The sequence below is a fragment of the Seriola lalandi genome, unplaced genomic scaffold (assembly GCF_002814215.2).
Source record: "Seriola lalandi dorsalis isolate HSWRI2012SDOR001 ecotype SW California unplaced genomic scaffold, Sedor1 jcf7180002054303, whole genome shotgun sequence".
Classification (NCBI taxonomy): Eukaryota; Metazoa; Chordata; class Actinopteri; order Carangiformes; family Carangidae; genus Seriola; species Seriola lalandi.
This window is the reverse complement of record NW_019524856.1, coordinates 69,076-92,297: the sequence shown is the minus strand read 5'-3', so window position 1 is coordinate 92,297 and position 23,222 is coordinate 69,076. Positions and strand designations below refer to the sequence as shown.

Sequence of the window (23,222 nt, the reverse complement as noted above, 5' to 3'; positions counted from 1 at the left end):
CACGAGGCTGTGACCTGCTCCTGGTTTTGTTCTTAATCATTTAATGAGAGGAAATAAAACATCCTGAGCCCTCACAGACTCTTTATGGAGTACAGCAGGAGGCACAGAAACAGAGCCCACAGTTAGGACTCACCACCAGGACAAAGTGGTGTTTTATGTTCATAGTTTAAAGGTTTATGTTCGTGCGCTTCTTTATAAGCAGGTAACTTCCACTGAACGTGACAATCTCAGGTCATAAGGATTCTTTAGCCTTTGATGCCAAACAATGGTGTTCTGTATGTTCACTGCACAGCAGCAGATTCAAGGCCCCAGTAACTGTCAGAAGAAGTCCCACATCATCTTGGAAGATCACGTTGCAGTGTTAGCTGTATGTGGTATCTTAGCAACCAAAGACACTTCATTTCTACAAGAGTTGCAGAACATGAAGATATCCGAATATTAGAATCAGAACGAGAAAAACTTGAATGATGCCCGCAGGGAAACTGTGTTGTTACAACTTCACAACACACAGTTAAGTAGTAAAGTAGAAAAGGTAAAAACTACTATAAATAGAAATAATAATAAATATACAGCAAGTGTATAAATGCAAAGGTGCACAAAGTAATGTTTGAGGAAGACTCACCAGGCCGAAAGGGAAATAAGTTTGCAGCCAAATGCTAATGTCGATATGCTAACATACAGGACCTGTTGTTTCACCGTATTCACTGTCTTAGCTGAGAGTGTTAGCACGCTACCATTTGTTACAGGTCCCAAATAGTATAAAGGTAGATGTCCATGTAGTGTTTGATTATAAAGCAGGTCTATGTTCTATATTAGAGAGGCTCAGAGCCTCCTCTCTTCTGATTGGCTCACCGACCTGTTGTTACTAGAGCTCCAGAGAGAAGCCTGAGAGAGGAGATGTGAAACTACACTGAGATGGTTTTTGGTTCTTAAAACCACAAATATATCTTCTGATGGATCAACACTTCAAATAAAACACAGGACATACGGACCTTTCATTAGCACAAAACACTGTTGTTGCCATTAGTTTTGCAGGTATTTAGTTGTAAACTAAAGTATTGGACAGGGATGCAAGTACAGGTGGGACGCTGTCTGTCTTGCTGGTACCAGTTTACAGGATTCTGCAACAGCTGGGAACGAGACAAGGACTGGCTTACGCTCAGATAGAGAGCAGTGCTGTAATCCAGCCGAGAGGAAACAAAAGAAGTTTGAAACATTTTCAGATCATAAAAAGAGAGAAATGCTTCAATTTCTCACAACAGTGTTTATTTGTTTATCAAATTTAAAGCTGCACCAAAGATTCGTAGATTTCATAGGATTGCTGCAGAACAAAAGCACTTCCCTCTGTGTTTGTGAAAGTCACACTGTGGTGGTTTTATAAAGCTCCGTTCTCTCCTTCCTCACTGAGAGCTTTTTGGACGGCTTAGCTTTAGAAAGCAGTGGCTTAAAGTGGATGTAAAACCCAAACAGAGAGGAAAAGACGGCTTTTTAAAAAAAAAAAAAAAATTCATCCACATTAGTGTTGACATCAACTCTCTTATAACTCATCCCCTCCTCTTTCTCAGCTTCTCGTTGAGACTCTCACATTTGTTTTTACACTTCCCCCTCCCTCTCCTTCCTTCTCTTCTCATGCGTCCCCCTCTCTTGACTCCACTTGCAGTCGGCATTGTTCGTCTCATTTGCACTTCAACACATCGTCTGTCTCATTTTCTCTTTACTCTTATCTTGCTCTCTGTGTGTATCTATCTATTTTGCCCAGTCTTATCTCCCCCTGACTTTATCAATACCCCCCTCCTGCTCCCCTTTCTTTCATCTTTCATTCTCGTGGTTCTCGCACCACCTTCCCCCATCTGCTTTCCCATCCCACTGATGGATGATGCGGCGCCGCGTCGAGGGCCTCAATCAGAGAATCGGGGGTTCGCTGTGAAGAGCAATCTCAAAGCCAATTCCACTGATAGCCATCACAGGGTTTTGCTACATGACGTTGCAGCTATCACCTGTGGAACGAGAGAAAGAGAGCGGGCTCTCGGAGTTGCTGCCCCAGGTGCTGCTGTGCTCAGACAGTGGGGCAGAAGGGAAAACTTTTTTGTTGTTGTTGTTGTTGCTATCAAACAGATCAATTGAAAAATGTATTAGTTTGGAGTTTGGCCATTTTGGCACATGGCAGCCACACAGGGCCGACGGAGGCTGATTCAAAGAGCTTTCACTGTTGCAGGATTGGAGAGGGAATAGATTGCAAGAGACGCATTGTTGTCGCTCGATGGCGCTTCATTTTACTCTCTGAGAGTTTTTTTTTTTTCCAAAAGGCTTGCAGGTGGCCAGACCTTTCTGTCATGGATTCATTTACATTTGAAGCGCTAACGCCAGGAACGAGAGAATAAACGAGAGCACAGCTTCTCCTCGGTTGCCGTGTGTTTGCCACAGGTAAACACACGGCTTGGTTTTTTTTTTCTTTTTACATCCGAGCCTCTTGTCATTATTTGCTGACGTGCTGAAATGTTTAAGCTGCCTGGAGGGTAAGATTTACAAAGGCTGTAATTTAATGTGGGAATCTGCAATGCTACATAATTTACAATTCCTCTCTCTTGATTATAATGTTGTCATGGAGTCTGACCCTCAGCCATTGAAGTACAAATCGAATCGTCCAACAAAGACGGCTTGACAGGACCGCAACAGTGGGACCTGCTCGAAAACAAATGTCTTCCCTCGACGTATAGGCTCTGCACAAATATCACAGGGTGTGTTTTTATAATAAAATTACATTATTGTATTTTATCTTTCAGACTTTTTTGTTGTATTTTATTTCTTATTGTCACATTTTTTCGAGGTGATGTGTTATTGCTTGGTTAACTTTGGTTAAGGTGTTGTTAGGTTCATGTAACCTAAGCACTAGGTCGGTGTTACAGTTAATCAAAAGGCAGTGACATCACTAACCCATTCACCACTCCGACCTCAACACCTTTCACTTTTCACCCCGCTACATGAAGGAAATGACATCCTGCACCGGCACTGAGTGTTGGTTTTTATCATCATGTCACTCCCGGGGATTCTGGGATTTGCAGCAGATGTCGCTTTCAGCCGCTTCATCTCAAAGACCCCAGGTCACATCAATGAGATGCGCTCACTGAGTGGGGGGGGGGGGTCATATTCAGAAATGATAGAGTTCTACACAATGGCTTTAATGGATCACCGAGGTTATCCGTTTGCATCGCTTGGCCGATGAACCTTTATTTCCCCCAAAGGAAACATTTATTTGCAGAGTAGGAATGAAAAATAAAAGTCACAGGGACGTTAACATCATCTACACGGGGAGTTATCAGTCACTACTCACTATATGTTGTGCTAATGAAAACCACTGCAGGAGGTAAATACTTAAAACTCCACTGTTTGTTCTTCAGTTTGGACACGATGTGTATCACAGTTCGTTGGTCTTGTGGGGGCAACGTTTACTTGATAAACTTGAACACACCATTAGTTTTGGTCTCTGTCAGTTTATCTCCTCTGGGAAGGAGAGCCAGGTTCAGGCTGGGCCTCAGTCCCTGTGAAGGATTCAAACCATGACGGTGGGTCCTTTTAGATACAGCTTCTGATATGGGACCGGGCGCCGCTCTGCAATTTGAGGGTTTGTAGACCACTAAGCTTTATATCAACTCCTGATGTCTGTGGGTTGTGAAAGTGTCAAACGGTGCCTTTCGCAGGGTGGAATTTTATATCAGCTGCAGAACATAATAGGATGTTTTATTCTTTATGACAGCATCACTGCTGCACCTTTTGTTCTGTCTCTGCCTCAAGGAGCAGGTTGAAATCATTGAGAAGAATATTTTTTTCTTTCTTTTTCATCTTCCTTCCATCACCACAGTTTAGCTTGAGACTAACACTAATTAGAAAATTGAGAAAGTCAGCTGGTCAACAACGTAGCCATCATCAAACATTAAAGGGCCCATATTTTATATTTTTCTAGTGTTTGATTTGAAATGTTGATCCATAAGAAGATATTTATCTGTGGCTCTGAGCCTCTCTTCTGATTGGCTGACTGTTTTCTGAGTGAAAAAAAAAATAGCAGATTTCAGGTAAACCCTTTGGCTGGATGGTGGGTCCAGGTGGGCGGGGTTTGGGGGGGGCGTCACTGCTTTGTTGTGACATCACAAAGTTCCAGAAGTCCTGACGGCTGGTTTTAAGGCTCAGTTTCTGAATACAGGCTGTGTGCATTTCTCTGTGGACTGAGGCTTTGATACTTTCACAGTATTAATATAGAAGCTAGAGCTGATCTATAATCACACTACACATGGACACAGACCTTTAGACTATATGGAGCTTTAAACACAACTATCTCTATGCTAAGAGCCAAATATAACCACATAATTTATGTATAAATGCATGTAGCTCTCCACCAGCTATAAGAAATAAAAAAGGTCAACAAAACAAAAAAAATCCACCCACTTTAACACTGTTAAACATCTTACATTATCTTACACTGTCTCTGAGGTAACTGTCCAAACCTCTAACACCGGATCCCAGAATAACCTGTTCCGTGTAGGAGTACGCAAACATAGAGTTTACCTTTAACCATGCAGGTAGTGTGATTAAGTGTCTTGTATGCAAAAGACCGACTCCCCTGTAATATTTTCCACCGAGCATCGAGACGTCTATATTTGCTTTAGCCTCGGGTGGCGGCTTGATGCATATCGATGCAGACGCTCAATAATGGGCCAAGAGCTCTACATTATTGACAGCAGCGACTCCCAGCTCTGTGAAGATGTCGACTTCAGAGAATGGAGATGGAGGGAGATGACAGACGGTATAGATAAAGAAACGGGGGAGGGGGTGCAGATAAGAGGACAGATATGAGCAGGGGTGATTCAGAGATCCAGTCTTACATCAGTCCTTATATTTGCCAGCGCTCCTCACCGCTGCTCCTGCCCCTCCTGGCTGCAGACCCCCTCCCCGTCCCTGTCCCTGCTGTGTAGCACACACAGCTGGGCCAAATAAATCTGGAGCGTAACAGAAGGAAGTGACGGCACAAATGTTATTTACAAGACAGACGTTTTCTCCTCTGCTCACACACACACACACACACACACACACACACACACACACACACACACACACACACACACACACTCAAAAAGCCAGGTAAACACAGCAGCCAGTCGCACACACACACGTCCAGCAAACACACACAAAGACTGCATACACAACCAGTCCAAGGAGCACGCACACACACACACACACACACACACACACACACACACACACAAAGCCCGAGTACACAACAAGAAAACACACACACAAACACAATAAATTCTCAATAACTATCAAGCTAACAGAGTGGTGACAGTGGAGGCGACGCTGGGCTGAGTGTAGATCAATTTAGTCCTTGTTGTAGGAAACACTGTGGAGAGAGGGAGAGGCTGAAGGAGGAGGAAAGGGATTAAGGAGGGAGAGAGAGGGGTGATGGGAAACTTGGGTATATTTGCGATGAATTAAGTCCAAATCTCTCAGACGTTTAGACAAGCAAAGGGAGAAAAGGGATTCACAGATTCATCTCCTAGAAGCTGCAGTGGTCGAAACTTTGTTCTCACTGCTCTGAATTAGAAGTTAGGTACATGAGACAGTATGTCTGGCATTCGAGAGGCTCAAGTCATGAGAACACTGCTGCTAGACAACTGACAAGAGAAGATGGATTCCCATTTCATTGTCATAGGAACGTTAAAAGACAGACAACAAAAGTAGCTGATTACACAAATTCCAAAACCTTCATGATTTAGGCAGTTTTCAAGAACCTCAAAAATCAAGAATATTCATTCACAAGTTGGAAATATCATATTAGTCCGTCACTTAAATTGATTCCCATCATGAATGCCGAATTCTGATGGATGGATGGATGGATGGATGGATGGATGGATGGATGGATGGATGGATGGATGGATGGATGGATGGAAGCACCTTTGGAGCATGAAATTGCCCATAAGATATCAATCCACCAATCAGATTATGATGCACTTTATGCTGTTTACAGTTCCAGCATTTTTCAAGTGCTGATTAGACCTAAAGTTGCTTCACAAACTTTCTGACCTAATGAAATAGTCGTTGTGTACTTTTACTTTACTCGCCGCAAATGTGAAGTTGTGCCTTGAAAAAAGGTCAGAGCATGAATAAAATATTTAGGAATTATTATTCTCCGAGTGACATAAACACTGTTCCTGCCAGACTTGATGTTCGTCCGGCCAACAGTTGTTGACATGCATTAACTCATTTGACTAAAGGTCAAACATCAGTAGACGCAGCCACTTATGGGTACAAATGTGCATGTTGTGTCTGTATTAGCGACTGAGTGGTGTTATTGAATGTTAGTGTTGTTGTGATGGCTGGCGTCCGAATCATGCCATCATCTGCTATTTGTCATTTTGCTCTGACAGCAAGTTATTTTGAATTTCATGCCACTTGATTCGAAACACCTTGAGGGAATGAAGCGACACAGAAAAAGGGGGGGTGGATGGAGGAACAGAGGAGGAGAGATAGGTCAGAGGAAAAACAGGCGACAAGAGGGAAAGAGTGAGAGAAATCAAAGGAGGGTTGAAAAATGAGAAAAGACAGAAAGAAAGGAGAATGAGATAAATTTAATCTAAAGCTGACAAACAGGATGATCAGCAAGAGCGACCCAAGCAAGGGAGAGGGTTTTAAGAAGATTAAAGACAAAGGGTGAAGAGGAGGAGCAGGAGGAGAGGACAGGGGGAGGGAGAGGTAAGGAGGCACACCTGAGTGTTCAGAGGCCTCCGTCCTGGTAAGAGCTGTCCTGAATTATTCATGGCTGCTCGCCTCGCTTCGCTGTGTCGGCTGCTGCATGATGCTCATTGCAGAGAATAATAAGAAGAAATTTTGACTAGTGGAGAAAGTGCGAACAGTGTAGATGATTTCTCATCGCAGTTTTGCAGTGATATTGTGACTTTATTAGTTAATGGATTGTGTGTTTGCACCCGCTGCTATTAATTGCCGGATTTCCCTTTTTACCTTTCATTTCATCGAAAAAATAATCACAAAAACATGAAGAACATGATAGAAAGACAGTTTTTGTGTGATTTAATGTTACCGATTTTCCTGGAATAAATATAAAAGAACATAAGTGTTAATAAATGTTCCGATCATTCTCACTAGTCCTGTCATTACTGCTTGTGGCTGCAAGAGACAAACAATCTGCTTGGCTATACTCAGTCCCAGCTGCTGACTCATTCAAACCCAGGCTGTGAGCAAAATCACCCCCCTCATTCACTCACTCATTCACCCATTCACTCCCCCCGTGTTCATCAGTCTCCGTAGTGGGGCTGAAAATTGAGACACTTCAATCATCGTCAGTTTGCGTCATCACTGACAGGTGTGGAGTGTCGCTGGACACTCAAATAAAAAGGCGATGTAGTGTAGAAGCACGATACAGTAAACAGGTTGTGATTTCGGATGCAGCTCCACAGTCTCTGTTTGTGTTATCACAGTGTGTCTCTGTCCGTGGTGCTGAAACAGCCACGCCGAGTCTCCTCATGTCTCTCTGTGGCCTGGAAACAGTCGAACCAAAACTGTGTCCGAAATCATATATATTTTCATGCCTCATGCCTCGGCAACAGCCAGAGCCGGAGGCAAACCGCCACTCCACTGGCACCAGTGTGGCCGTTAGAGAGACTGCTCTTAAAACTTAAACGTCTCCATTATTGGAATCTTATTATTCCATTATAACACTTGTGCTGCTGTCAGTTATTTTCTTTACGGACGAGAAGAAATTGAAGGCAACATTTGAAGAGTCAACATGAGCTGATTTTCTGAACTTCACTTCTTTGTAGGTGTGTGTTATGACTTATCTCCATGTGTGAAATGGAGAGGCAGAGATACAGACAGAGGCAAAACATTATTTTGGGGCTATTATGCATCCTCAGTGATAATCCACACTGAGATATGAAGTAGCCGGCGGGAGGAATCACTGTATAGAGTATCTGCGTGAAGAGGGACCACGTGTATCTGATAGGGATCAGTCTGTCTACAAGGGTCAGCGTTTAAGAATATTCTGCTCCATGCAGGGAAACAGACGTCTCCTTTCTTACAGACGGTTTTCGTCATAAAAATGTCAGATATTGGCTCTAAGTAACGTCCTCTGACAGGCCTGCTGATTTCCACCCGGGAGAAAATTCACAATCACAACACATCCAGGACTCACCCTCCACCCCACCTTCTCATTGCCACAACGGTGCCAGAATTTTAATATGTTTTACACAGTGGGGGTGTGTGTGTGTGTGTGTGTGGGGGGGTTATTACATGGAGGAGGCTTGAAAACCATCCTCAGTTACTTTGGGATTTCAAGGTGTCTTGATCTCCATTTGCTCGTCAGAACCTGGGGGATCAAAAAGACGGCGGGAAAACAACAAAGTCTTTGCGGGAGAAGATCACATAGGCAGATAGCTGGCTATTCTCTCTCTCTCTCTCTCTCTCTCTCTCTCTCTCTCTCTCTCTCTCTCTCTCTCTCTCTCTCTCTCTCTTACTCTTCTATCGCGCTGGCGCCTCTTATCTTTTGAAACAATCCAGCAGGTGATCTCATATAATATATATAATGATCGGATGGAAAGTGAAGCGTCAGCCTCGCCAGTCGTGTCTGAATCAAAGCGGCCCCTGAGCCAGTCTCCTCTCGCTAAATCTCCTCTTATCATCCCCCATTGATATCTGCTGGTCTGTAGCTGTTCGGCTGTACACACTGAGACAATGGAAGCAGCTGTAACACTGCTGCAATACCTCTGACTGACTGCCAAGTCTTGTTTTTATAAGATGATGTTGGGGGGGGGGTCTTTTTGGTGTAGTAAAGGGAAGCATCTCTGGTTTGCTCTTTACTACAGATTGTCAAACAAATGCTCTTTTAAAGGGCCTCTGAGCTGCTGCAGCACTTCATGTATTTGCCTCCGTTTTTTATGAAATAATATTCATTACCTGCTGTCACCTTAAAATAACTAACTTCATTTACCAAAACACGGCGTGCAAAAGCATTTGGTGCTTCGCTGTGTTTAAATGACCTCGGCCTCCACAGACAGAAACTAAGATGATCCCTCAGGTCCCTTGTCTGGGAAAGTAAACAGCACCGAGAACAAAGTGTGGACGAGCTAACTCATGACTTGCTGAAGTTATAAGTTATTTCTACCATAAAGACCATAAAACTCGGGTCATTGAGGTGAATTAACTTCTTCATAACTAGATGATAGAAATTTCCTGCAAATTAAATCACATCACATCTTGAACCACCTCTGCAAAACTATTTGTTTTGTTTCAGCTGAGACAATTACACTGAACAATTAAGCCACAGTCTTGCACAAAGTTCCTCCTCTGATATGGAAACATTGCTCACAGTTTGCAGATACGCTGAATATGCAGCATATTGATCAATCTTTAAATTTTTCTACAACATATTCTTTTGTATTTCACGATTTAAAAAAAATAGTTTCTGTTTGTATATGCAACATGTACGCCATGCTTGCTAATGAATCGGTTTGTAATACTAATGCTGAAGTCAAGTATCCACCACCATCACCGCATTAAAAAAGATTAAGAGATTAAGGCGGCTGATTAACGAGGGAGACGGTTTAATGAGTGTAATGCGGCGTGTGTTCACAGTTTCTACCTGGTAGCACAGAAACATCTTTCCTCACGCCGTCGGATGTGCGTGATTATACGTTTAATGTTTCCCCCACGCAGCCGACTCGCTACATCGATAAATAACAGGTGTTTGTTATCGACCTGCAGGTGTCAGGAATAAACTGGCAGGTGTTGGACACAGCCAGCGAGTCATGTTCATGGCTGCGCATCATATTGGCAGGAAATACACGAAGCGAGAGTGAAGAGTCTCGGCTTGCCCACCAGCTCTGCACTGACTCACTCTTGATGTTGATGTTGGTCTTAAAAATAGAACAAAAAAAATCTGGAAAATCAAGTCAAGCTTCACTTAAATTCACCTTCAGTTTGTTCTCCAAACAGCAGAACTTCCTGGGTCTTTTCATGAAGGGGTGGGGTATAAATACACCAGCAAGCTTTGGGATACCACTCGCATTTCTTCAATAAGAAAAGTCCCATGTAGACTTTATCATATGACTTACCCTTTGAAAATAAATACACAGAACTCACATCAGTTGGCAAAGCGATGCTGCACTGGTCTGGGAGTCTGGTTTGTGATCTCCGGTGTCGGAGGGCTTTGTAACCCTCTCCCACTTAAGGGTCATTAGTTTGGAACGACACTCAATGTGTTGGACCATCCACACAAATGTGCAAACAGAGTGAGAGTGGGTAAAAGGGAGGGTGTAGAGGCCGGATTGGAAATGGGCCAAACTCTCACTGAGCACTTTGTTAGGAACGTCTGTACACCTGCTTAGTCATGCAATTATCCAATCAGCCAATCACGTGGCATCAAAACATTGCAGATGCAGGTCAGGAGCTTCTGTTAATGTAAAACATTCCCTGAGATTTTCACACAGTCTCTAGCGTCAGAGGAGAACGGCTGGACTGGTTGTTGCTGAGTTTACCATCTTCTAATGGCTACTTCCAGCAGGATAATGCTCCGTGTCACAAAGCTGAAGTCGTCTCTAAACTGGTTTCATGAACATGACAGTGAGTGCAGAATGTGCAAAGGAAAGTTTCCACCATCTTATTGAAAGATACAAATCCTACGATGTTGTTGGAATCAGTGATTTGTGTTAACCGTATACAGATGGCGATGGTCCCTGAAAAGAGAGGAGAGTATGAACTAATCGTGACTGTGTCTTTGTTCCTCGCAGGACGGCATGGGCAACCTCAGAATAACAGAGAAGGGCCTGAAACTGGAGGGGGACTCTGAGTTCCTCCAACCCCTCTATGCCAAAGAAATCCAGTCCAAACCGGTGAGTCACACACGGGAAGACACACTCACAACTACACACCCCTGCTATTTTTTTTATTTGAGGCAGACACACATTAGAAAAGAATGTGACCAGCAGAGTTTACACGGCATAACATTTGTGATGTTTCCACTCTGACTCTTGTCAGCTTGTGTTTGGAGTTTAGCATGTTTAGCACTGACGCAGTCTTTGCACTCACAGTTCAAACCAGCATAAGTAATCATCACATTAGCGGTGTGTGAGTGTTATATACAGAAGCAGTGTCATGTAGCATTTCCCAAATTAACACAAAACTGTAAATGTGTAAATGACTTCCAAATGTATTTCTTTTTTCTCATGTGCTGATGAGCCACAGCAGCGAAACATAGAGCGAGCTGCGAGACACAGTGTGAATGACGACACTCAGTATGAAGTGAGAGAGTGCAGTGGTGTGAGGAGATGAGTGTCTAATGACTTTGAGTGTGAATTAGAGTCCTGAAGGCAACATCTTACACCTTGGACAAAAAAAAAAAAAAACACAGTCCCCATTGAGACTCGCACTGGAAGCATTAAACTACACGAGCTGACACTCTGCCTGAATTCACAACATGCACTGATTCCATCAAGTGTCTAAATGTTGCTTTAGCAAAAGGATTAAATTCAGATTCTGTTGAAGGTAAGGTACTAAACCGAAGTTTTTCACAAGGGTAGCCGAAAATCATCCATCCATTCTCTGCTTCATATTTTGGCTCAGGTTATAGTGTCAGCAGACTGAGCCGAGGAGCCAAAATGTACTATTCTCCATCCACTCCTCCTGGGGGGATACTGGAGCGTTTCCAGGTCAGATAGGATATGCAGTCTGTCTAGTGTGCTCTGGCTCTGCTATTGTGTCTCCTCGTAGTCGAGTATGTCCAGGAAATCTCCACAGGGTGGCGATTCTTTTGAGCTGTAGTCCAAGCGCCCCACCGTGGTCCAAAGACCGAGCCCAAATACCTGTCCAGTAAAACACTTGTGTCAGCAGTCCTGTTTTTATGGTCATTTCCCAGAGATCGTGACCATAGGTCCGAACAACAATTCAGAGTGTCCAGCCTTCTTGGACTAAGGGCTGGAGAATCTGAATGTTCGGTCATATCACCAGATCAGAGGCCGTACGTCTTGGACAATCGGGTGAAAAGACCTGGTGCAGCGCTGGATGAAATGGCGGGGGAGGCTGCCGGACAATACCTGGTAAACCCAAACATGTAATGAGTTTGGCCTGCTGATGGACACCAGCGGTGACGGAGGCTGGTAAAGATGAAGATTGAGGCCTTTGGAGCTTGGTTGGCCCTGGGGGTCTCCTCAAGCAGAAATGAGTTTGCTCTGTAAGGTGGCTGGGCCGTAGACATGGTGAGGACTTCAGGAATCTGGAGGGAGGTAGGAGTAGAGCTGCTGCTCTTTTGTTCCCCCGAGGTTAGACCCAGAACACGCTAGAGAAACTACATTTCTCCTCTGGCCTGGACTCGACTCAGGATCCCTCAGGAGGAAGTGGAAAACATTGCTGAGGAGATGAACGTCTGGAGTTCCTTGCTTGACTTGCTGCCACCGCGATCCGACTCTGGACAAGCAGCAGCAGAAGATGGATGGATGGCACATTTTTGGAGGATGAAATTGCCCAGAAAATCTACCACTGAGATTATGACGTACAGTTTCTAAAATCAAAACGGTTCATCCTCTCAGGAGCGTGAATATGCCCATCAAGTTAAAAAGGGGGTATTATGGAAATCAAAAACTGTCTGGTCTTTGGAAAGATTTTGCAGTTACAGTGTGACAAATGTCAAGGCATGAATAAAATATTTAGAAATCATCACAACTAGAAATGCCATAACATTGCAAGACAAAACAAGAGAAACGTATCATTTCATGTGAATACATCTCATCAGGATGAATAAAACTCTGCTGCGACTTGCCAAGCTGTGTTGTATGGTGTCGTGTCATACAGAGACGAGATGAAACGGGAGGAGACGATTCTGTCATGCCATTATGTGTCATGTTGTATCATAACCAGACTTGTTGTGCCATGTAATTTCATGTCACGTCTTATCATAACAAGACAAGAAAACACAACATCATGACAAACACCATATAGCCCCAACGGTGCACCTGTTTCAGACCAGATGGTCTCAGTGGGGGAAGCAAAACGAACACAACAGCCAACAGCCTTGGCAGCGTTATTAACGTGCCATCTCCAGCGTGCCGCTCGGGGCCACAACTTCAGCATCAGTTTTCTCGCAGGGAATCTTTGGGGTTTACCGATCCTGCTGCAGAGTGTGTCTGAGGTCTCCCGGTGGGTCCTGTTTACACATTAACATTCTGAGGAGCTTCCCGCCTTCCTTCTAACAACTACAGGAGGAGGATCCAAGCCTTGGAGATGTCAGAGAAACGGAGAGATGGGCACGATAAAGTGATAGGCGCTCTCTCCCCCTCTGTCTCTTCAACTCTTGCAGTAATAATGGCTGTGTGCAGGTAGTGGACGGATAGCTTGATAATGCAAGAGAGCAGCGTGCTTTATCTCTGCTGTCTAGGACCTTACGCAAGCTGAGAGGGAGGATGAGGGATGGGGATGGGAGCGCAGAGAGAGAGGCAACGAGGAGAGCGCAGTGAGGATGGGGGGATGGAGATGAGGGATGAGAGTGGAGGAGAAGAAGTCAGTAATAGAGACAGAAACAGAAAGACAGATGGAGGAGGACTGAATTAGAATGAGAGAGATAGGAAGCCAGCGAGCGTATTTTGACAGGCGGTGACGCGCAGGAGGCGGCCAAGTTCAGCACCGACTCAAACAAGCACAACATGTTCGCAGTGTGATATTATGGCACGGTAAAATATTCATATTAAAATGAAGTGCCCGTCTCACCGCGTGGCGAAGAGACAGCTATGGATGACAGCAGCTCTGTGGCGCCACGTTTAGACAGGTTGTGTTTCGGTGCGAGCCAATTCATGATCATCGGTTATCAACAAAATAAAAATACAGAATAATAATGCTAGGATGTTTTAGCACACTGCAGATGGCTGCAGGCTGTTGTATTCATCTTTGCTCATGAAATAGAAATGATTTCTCCTGCTACTGTAAAAGCTAAATATTTGCCTGAAAATACTGGTTGAGAGATGTAGAAAGGACGTGAATACCAAAAAGACTAAAAGAATAGAAAAATGAAAAGGCAAGAGGAGAGACAAGATACAAAAGAGTTGAGCAGAGGGAGATATAAACACAAGAGGACAGAAACAGGATAGATGGCTGGTAGCTTTAGCAGACAGGGTGAGAGGAATAGTAATGCAGAGGAGGGGGTGATGGGATTGGAAGTGGTCAGTCCAGCAGAGGAGAGACAGACGGAACAAAATAAATAAATTAAACGGAGGAAAACCCTGCTGCGCTGCAGTTATTCCTCTGTTGAAGTTCCATATAGTGTAAAGGTGTGTGTCCATGTGTAGTGTGATGATAGATCAGGTCTTGCTTCTATATTAATACTGTGAAAGTATCAAAGCCTCAGTCCACAGAGAAATGCACACAGCCTGTATTCAGAAACTGAGCCTTAAAACCAGCCGTCAGGACTTCTGGAACTTTGTGATGTCACAACAAAGCAGCCACCAAGCCCCGCCCACCTGGACCCACCATCCAAACCTTGCAGGATTTGGTTTCTCTGAGTGTTTTTACCTGAAATCTGCTGTATTTTTATTGGATCACTCAGAAAACAGTCAGCCAATCAGAAGAGAGGCTCAGCCTCCTCTCTACCCAGTGCCCTTTAACAAAGTGAGCCCGGACACTAAGCTATAGATATATTTTGATGAGACCAGACCAGGCTTCTGGATTCTCTGAGAGAGCTGATGTTCTGCTGCTGACAGTTGGTCCTTTGGCTCAGCTTACTGAGGTTTAATTCAAACAGGGAGGTTTCTGAGCGTTTGGAGCAGCTCTGCCTCCGATGAATATTTCTATAACCAACTCCGGTCCTCACGTCTTGTCTCCCCGTCTCCCCTCTAACTCCCCTCTCTCGTTTTTTTTTCCCTTTCCCTGCTCCTCTCTGTGTGAGAGGCCTCCTGCCGGTAGTAATATGGTCTGCTGCATTAGTGAGGAAGAGGCAGACGGGATCAGAAGCGCCACACAACAGCAAACTAAACGCATGTACTGTACACAAACAGCCCCAGAGGAGACCTGCAGCAGCCTCTCTGAGGCGTTTCCAGAGACTGTGGCAGGATAAACAGCGTGAGCAGAGATGGAACGATAGCGAGGCTGCTGTGAAATGTATTCACGCTTTACTCCGTGGTTGTGGTGGGTTTGAAGCTCAAGTCTCATGCTGTGGAGAACAACAACATGTCAGAGTTACACAAGCCAAGTAGCATCTCATTACCAGCCCCCTGTCTACCCAGCATGCCTCTCATCGAGCTCGGAGCCCGGCTAATTTCAGCAGTTTTAAGTACAGTTGAATCAGCGAGGCCATATTATACTACAGCGGATACACTCAGGTGTCAGTTTATTAGGAACGACCTGCTCAAACTAATGCAGTCCTGCAGTAAATCTTCCTGCATGAAGGTTATAGTGAAACTGTTTTAGAGAGCTGCTGATTCAACTGTAGAGGCTGTAGTTTCAGCTGCTGTTGAGCTGTATTGTGTTGCACTGACAGCTGTTTCTGTTTCTGTTGTTTTGTCTACTTCATTTACATCAGTGAGGATGGGGGGGGGGGGGGGTAAACGACAGGGGCAAATAACTTCTCTGTATAATTCAATAGGTTTCAACAACATCCTCCAAAACGATCATAAAGCTGAGTCAGGGCCAGAAACAGTGTCTGTGTAACACTGTACATCAAGTTATATGTCATGTGAACAATGTGTCGTGGTTAGTTTTCTTGGTGTGACAATGTTGGTCCAACACTTCACTGTTGCTCTTTAATGTGAAAAGGAGACAGATGAAGTGGATAGATTAGATGGATGAATGAATTTACAAATGAATAAGTGAATGAATGGATTCATTCATGAAAAGACTGGTTGACGTCAGGACCATGTGACTCCAGACATTTAAAGCCATATTCCCTGTTTACTTCTTTATTGACAGATTAGCTTCCATGTTTTTCACGTACACAACCTGAATTCAGTAAAAAAAACAAAAAACAAACACACCTTCGCTTCCTCTGTATGATTGAGCTAACCACAGCTGCAGGTAATAAGAGAATAATGAGAGCGCAGTGTGTCGTCAGCGCTGAGGCGTGCAGGCGAAAGTTGAACGTTGTGAGAGAAATGAGGTGAAATTTAAAAAACCATCTGAAAAGGTGTTGAGACAAATCCATCAGCTGAAGATTCAGGAGCAGAGACCCATACCTGCGTTGCATGTGAGGTGTGTAAGGGGGCAAATGTAAATTGTAGCGCTACTGTCTACAAACCAACCAATTGAAATTAAGCATTAAATTAATTAATGACACAGTGAAACGGCCGATGAGAAACAACGCTGCTGTGGGTAAATCTGTCGTAAGCATGAGTTGCGTTGGGAAAGACCAAGGCTGGAGCTCGTTAGCGCAGGTGGATGACGTTATTGGTGCGTTAATGACATGACTTTGCCTGCATATGTTTTTGTCGCTGTTTACATTGTTAGAGCTACAGTTAACTGGGACATGCAATGAGGCTGTAATGTCGCACGAAGCAGACGGCTACTTTCAAGACAAAGCTTAGCAAACACATAATTGCAACATCACTGCAGAAACAAGTGTAACAAAAAGAGAGACTCCAGTTTTTAACAATGACCCTTTCTGAAATATGAGTCGGGCTTGTTTTCTGATGCAGCAGTGCGCCGTCGAGCCGCCACTCGTCCGTCAGCTGTCGTTGCCTACAGCAGTGCTGAGCTTCCACAGAGCCTCGGCTTGTCTGAGCGCCCGGTCTCTTATTTTCTTCTCATCTATCTGCTGTGTTTTCAGCAGCTTTCCACTTAACACTCTTTTTTATTTGCTGGCCCTAAAGTGGAGCTTTATCAGAAAAGTGCCTCACTGTAGTGTTAAGGAAGTTTTAGTTGGATCCCAGTTGGGTGGCTTTCAGCAACTCTGTTACTCAGCAGCACTCGAGACAGCTGGGCTCTCTGTGTAATTGTGCACTGGTGTGAGACACAGTCTGCTCGGAATAAATGTCGGAAAATTTCTCTTTCGCGTAACACGTGTCAGGTAGTTGGTCTGTGTGGCAGGAAGATGAACGGCCATGTTGGTTGTAAAAAAAAACAATCTTGCATAAACTCTGAACTTCAAATGACGCCAAAGTCCATGTTGATGTGATTGTCGTCATGGCAACACCTTTCATGTATCTGCTCCCGTCGAACTTCCTGTTAGTTGTACATTCAGCTCACAGCACATTGTTATTGTAATAACTTCTTGCTTGTATATCATACATTTGCTGTATTTACTGTGGGAACTTCAATAAGTTTTGCAAGAGCCATAATGTTATCAGTAATATACACACAAGGCATATCCCTCCTCGGCTGCGAGCGCAGCACAATGGTCAGGCCGTTATCTCTAATTAAGAAGTTGACTGAGGCATGAAGATTAGTCGGGCACAGAAAGAGCTGAGTGTCCGACGTGATGAGCATTTCAGATTGGTGCGGGGGCTCTCTGGAAAATGGGAGTTATCAAACAGAGCGGGAGGCTGAAGCCTCTGCACTCGGACAGTTATTGTGTGTGTTTGAGTGTGAAGTCGTACATTCGTATGCAGGTTTCTCTGTGTTTATGTGCTCTTCTGCTTCTGTGCTGGTTCAGCTGATAAGCCCAGCCCCCAAGTCAACACAGGAGCCAATCAGGTGATGAGTCTGCTGTTGACCAGAAAGACCAAAAAGGACGGTTGCGGCATGAGTTCCTATCCTGGTTTCTTTTGACCTACAGACTAAACAACAACAAACAAAGGAGCTTTTCTATTTGCCAGTAAGATGTTTCTGCAGTTCCGCAGGCTGCAGTTTCAGGACTTTCAGGACCGCAGTCCTTTTTCTAGGACCCTGACTAAGTTTTTCACCACAGCACCACGTAGAGAATTGGTTAGTGTTGCTCGATGTGCATGTTCAGAACAAACTGGGTTCCCGGTGTGGTGGCAGTGTCACAAAAAAACTAGTGTCCTAGAAATGTGGACCTGAAAGTCTTGAAGCTGCAGCCTCCGATATGCAGCAACACGCTACTCTGTTATCTACAATAATGTCCTCTAGTGTTCATGTGTGGAACACGGCTACGTACGCAGGTCTCCTGGTTGTAGTTTGTAGAGAAGTGTGTGTATTTAAGTAACTTTTCAAACTTTTCCGAAGTGTAACCAGGTCGTCTTAGTCGCCTGAATGTAACAAGACTTGAACCACAGAGGCGGCAGATCAGGAATGAGCCGATAACAGTGGTTTTGAAGACACACTCTGATGAGATAAAGATAAGGTACAAAGGGCTGGTCAAGGTCAAGGTTAAAGTCAGGTTTAGGTTACAGGTAGACATTTTGTCAGTGAGGTTACTCGAGGGCAGCGCAGCCCTTATAGACACAATATAGAAGTTTATTCTGTATGTGCACATTTGTTTCGTCTTCAACAGATGATTTTTTTCTTGTTCTCATCAGTACTTTCACTTATTCTTAAAATAAAGAAATAAATAAATAAAACTTGAATAGTTTAATGACCATTGCACCACAGACTAAATGAATAACCCCGCCCATCTCCCCACAGGGCCGACCGCTGTTCCTGCAGTCGTCCAGAAACGTCTCCGTCAACATCATGGGCAGCAACAACCAGCTGCTCACACAACTCGTCACAGGTAAGAGGGAACACAAGCTGCTTTCATGTACTTTATTAATGTTTTCTTTTTGATATAACACATTTCTCAAAAAAGAAACATCAAACATGAGAAAAATCTAACAACACTGACGACATCAGCTGCAACAGATGCACAGCATGCAGGATTTTTATGTTCCATTAGTCAGTGAAGAAATTTTATTGCCACTTACCTATTTTTTTTTTAAAGAACGATGAGGCTTTGAAGGTTTATTGGAACCATTGATTTTCTATTTACAGATTGTTTCATTTGAATAGTTATTTTAGGTCTGATGAGGTAAAAGTCTCCAGAACTTCACGTTGAAACAAAGATTAAAGGAAGGTAATAGGAAATAATCATAACCCATGTGGCATATTTGTTATTTCCAATCAGAGATTCATGTCAGAACCCAGACTCTGCTCTAACTGTCAGAAGTCGTTACCTCCTTTCTTGGATTAAACATTAGCACGTCATAAATTCATCTTTAACTGTTGCAGTAGTGGCCTCAATCGCTCCACCGTAACTCTGCCGTCACACCTCCTTCTTTGCATTCCCCCATTTTCCACCTGTCACACTGTAATAGAGACGGCCCGTCTTTGGTGAATTGGAAATCACTTTGTGCAAACATGCACAGGAAGTGTCTCTCACGTTAAACAGTGTGCTGACATTTGCCTTCTGGGTCCAAAGAGAAGGAGGAGGAGGAGGACGGAGTCTTCTCAGATCTCAGATGCGATGACTAAACGGCTGTTGGTGTTGGGAGGAACTTCACATCGCAGATGCAGAGTGACAGAATCAATTGCGCGTGTGTCAATCAGACACCCCCGGCGCTGAGTGTTTTCTGCCGCCGCGTGAGACAAAGCAATTTGAGTCGGAGGGAGTTGTCTACATTTTCTTGCTTCGTCTTTGTCGAGACACCGTTCACTGTTTTGGCAGCTTCAGCCTCAAGTTTCCTGCAGACTTTCAGTGAAATATACACTCACTTCATGATGGAAACCTCTTTCACCAACAGGCCACATCTGGACGATATAGTTTCACAAACCACTCAAAAGTTTTTTTGCTCATTCCTTTCAATGTTACTGTTCCTTCTGCTCTCGTGGATTGAGGCGTGTTGAGTGGCAGCTTTCTGGATGCAGTCAGACTTTAGTGAAATTAAAGCAGGTACATAAACTGTCACAGTGCTGATGTTTCCAAGAGACTGGCACAGCTGAAACTGCACATCCTCCACACGTCAATATACTGTAAACTCACAGTTCTGCTACACTGTGAACAACTTTAAGATAAAGGAGGGGAGTTTCCTCTGATGGATAACCTCAGGATACTTTCATTTCTCATCAAATGTTTATACTTAAAGGAAGTAACATGATGTAACGTATAACTAAAACATGCAAAAACACCCAGTCTGGTCCTTACACCACCTCAACCTTCAAATGAACATTAAACACCACTCTGCAGAATTAAAAGACGGTTCTTTTTCTTTCAGCTTATTTCCAACTGAAACCAACAGAATCACTGTGAGAATTAGTTTTTTTGTTAAATTTTTTGGTATATTCAACCACATTAGGTATATTGGTGGCGTTAGCTGGCTAACGTCAGTGCAGTACGCCATGACAGTGAGCCAGCATGTACAATACCAGGACCCTGGATCTGGCTCGCCCTGAATGGAGCCCAGTTGTCCTTCCTTCCTGCTGTGACACCAAAGTGTCTGCTGTTAAAAGGGTCTTTGCATCAGGTGGTTATGTGCAGTGTGAGAAGGGGGTCACTCGTAGAGTTACCACTTGACTCTCTCTCTAACCCTAACTCTTGTTTTCATCGTTTCATCATCTTATTCCTGCTTAAAGTTCAAAGTCTGTGGTACGTCACGCTGTACTATAATACAATGACACATCACACCTGCTCTCTGGTTCACCATTACTTCACTTGTTTATTTAGGTAACACTTATCATCATCACCATCTTTGACTGTTGTGACACCTGAACAGAACAGACAGTATGAGAAAATGAAAGTATCTTATTGCTAAAGTCAGCAGGTCCTGCAGAACACCTTGCATGTCTTCCACTCGGCTGCATTTTAAATTTTCAAATACTGAGGTAATTCAGTAAGAAATCGTCTCCGGCTCAGAGTCGCTCCTCTTTGATGTCTCCTCTCTTTCTGTGTGTTCGGTTTAGGATCCAGTGGATTTAAAGCACGAGGCAAGATGTTTGAAGTCAAATCCACCTCTGGGAAGCTCCTTTTCTCCGCCGACGAGCAGGAAGTGGTGGTGGGCGCCGAGAGGCTCAGAGTGATGGGTGAGTGACCGGTTGCAGTACGGAAAGTCTATCTGCTTGTCTGGATTCAACGTGTGGAATCAAAGTGGGCTCTGATGATCAGAGGATGTTTGTTTCTCCAAAGCTACACACACCTGTTGTTGTGACTTTGTTGTTTTGTTTGGTCGTGGTTGTTTGTGATGTTGGCAACAAGGATCTTTCAGATGTTTTGTGTAGTGAAGTGAAAAGGTCAAACTTTAACTTTGTCTCTTTAAAAACCTCAAAACTGGCAGGTTTATTTAGCAGTCTAAACATCATTAATATAAAAACTATAATAATTTCTGCCCCTCCTAGTTTTGTCCCTAAAATAATGGATGGTCTCGTCTGTCAAATCATCCATTATAAACCCAGGTGTCACTGGACCAGGCTCCAGATCTCTGAGCGTCTGATTCGCTCTTGTTTTTTTACAGCCGAGAAATATTGCAAAGCCCCGGCCACGTGGACCCACCATCCAAACCTGGCAGGATTTGGTTTCTCTGAATGTTTTTACCTGAAATCTGCTATATTTTTATTAGATCACTCAGTCAGCCAATCAGAAGAGAGGCTCAGAGCCTCCTCTCTTCTGATTGGCTGACCGACCTGTTGTTGCTACAGCTCCGGAGAGAAGACTGAGAGAGGAGATGTAGAACTACACTGAGATGAACCACAAATATATCTTCTTATGGATCAACACTTCAAAATAAAACACAGGACGTGTAGAATATGAGACCTTCAAAGTTGAAGGAGACCTTTGAGGTTGTGGCTTCTAAACTTTCTCCCATGGGATTTAGGATCTCTTTAAAAAGCAGCTCGAGAACTACTTGTTTAGATTTTCCTTTGCGTAGTTTTTATTCTGGTTTATTTTTTTTACTGCGCTGTGTCTTTTTTATCTCCTGTGTGAAGCACTTTGTAACTGTCCCTGCTCTTCGAAAGGTGATGAATAAATATAGTTATTACTTTTTTTTCCCTTCCTTCAGGAAAGTGTAATTTAATTATGACTCATTTTACCAACTGGAATTTGTTACTTTACCAATTCCAATAGAAACTGTGCACACTGCACACACACACTGCACACACACTGCACACACACACTGCACACACACCACACACACTGCACACACACTGCGAGTGAGCTGATGTGATGTGTCAACCTGACATAGAATAAATGCAAAGTAGAAGAATGTAATGCTTATATTAGCATTATAAGCAGGCAGTAGTGAAGGGAGCAGGGCTCAGATCTGTGCTGGTAGTACTTGTGTTTGATAGGAGTAAGATGACAACTAGCAAGAGAGGATGAAGAGGATTTTTCAGAGGGAGAGAGAGAATTCAGGCTCAGTAAAGTGCGTGATGGTGGAGAGCTCATGTTTGCCAACAGGACTGAGCAGGGAGAAGGTGACATGTAGTCCTTAGACAAATGAGTTTTGTGCTCATGACAGGAGATAAGAAGTGACAGAGCTGTTCTGACTGCAGCAGCCGGTCGGTCTCCGAGTGACGCCGCCGCCGCAGAGACAGATGATTTCCTGGGAGGGCGGCTCGGCGTTAACAGAGGGGACGGTGACGGCAAAATTCGCTCACCATGAAAAAGACAAATACAAGCGTGAACAGAGCATCTGCATACAATAACAAAACCGATCCTGTCGCGACTGAGATTATAAAATTTCGAGGCAAAGTCTGATGGGAAATGTAGTCTGCCCACAGGAAGTGACAGATTTAAGCCTAAAGGTCCCGTATTTTACACCTGTCCTGTTTAAACACTCAGAGAAACCAAATCCTGCAAAGTTTGGATAGTGGGTCCAGGTGGGCGGGGCTTGGTGACTGCTTTGTTGTGACATCACAAAGTTCCAGAAGTCCTGACGGCGGGTTTTAAGGCTCAGTTTCTGAATACAGGCTGTGTGCATTTCTCTGTGGACTGAGGAATATTTTCACTGATTATTCAGTAAGATGCAGTGGATGCACATGTCACGACATGTTAGGAGGTCTGGCACCATATACAGTCTTTTACAGTCTTTTGCTGTTTCCTTTGTTACGACGTAAATAAGATGAAAGTGTATTTTGACCCACAGAGGAGGCTCTAAACGCTTTAAATAAAACACAGAAGAAGAAGAAAATATGGAGCTTGATTTATTCTTTATTCAGGCTTTATCGTGTTTACCTGTAAATATTCAAACCCAAGACTGTGTTTTTATGTCTCCATCAGATGGAAATGTTCTAGAGGTTTTATTCGTTATTTAAACACATGGGTTTGTAACCTCTGACCCATCAGGAGGTCAGGAGCCATTTTTTCCAACTAGTGA

The 23,222-nt window shown here is 43.9% G+C and overlaps 1 protein-coding gene across 2 annotated transcripts in view; it reads left to right on the top strand.

The window, feature by feature from the left end:
* Positions 1–23,222, top strand: part of sgcd (sarcoglycan, delta (dystrophin-associated glycoprotein)) — a 130,764-nt gene that overhangs the window by 52,979 nt on the left and 54,563 nt on the right. For both annotated transcript variants that reach the window (XM_023406329.2, XM_023406330.2), the window contains exons 3-5: positions 10,794–10,895; positions 18,562–18,649; positions 20,812–20,931. In XM_023406329.2, coding sequence (XP_023262097.1) covers positions 10,794–10,895; positions 18,562–18,649; positions 20,812–20,931 — 310 coding nt within the window. The remainder of the gene's footprint in view (positions 1–10,793; positions 10,896–18,561; positions 18,650–20,811; positions 20,932–23,222) is intronic.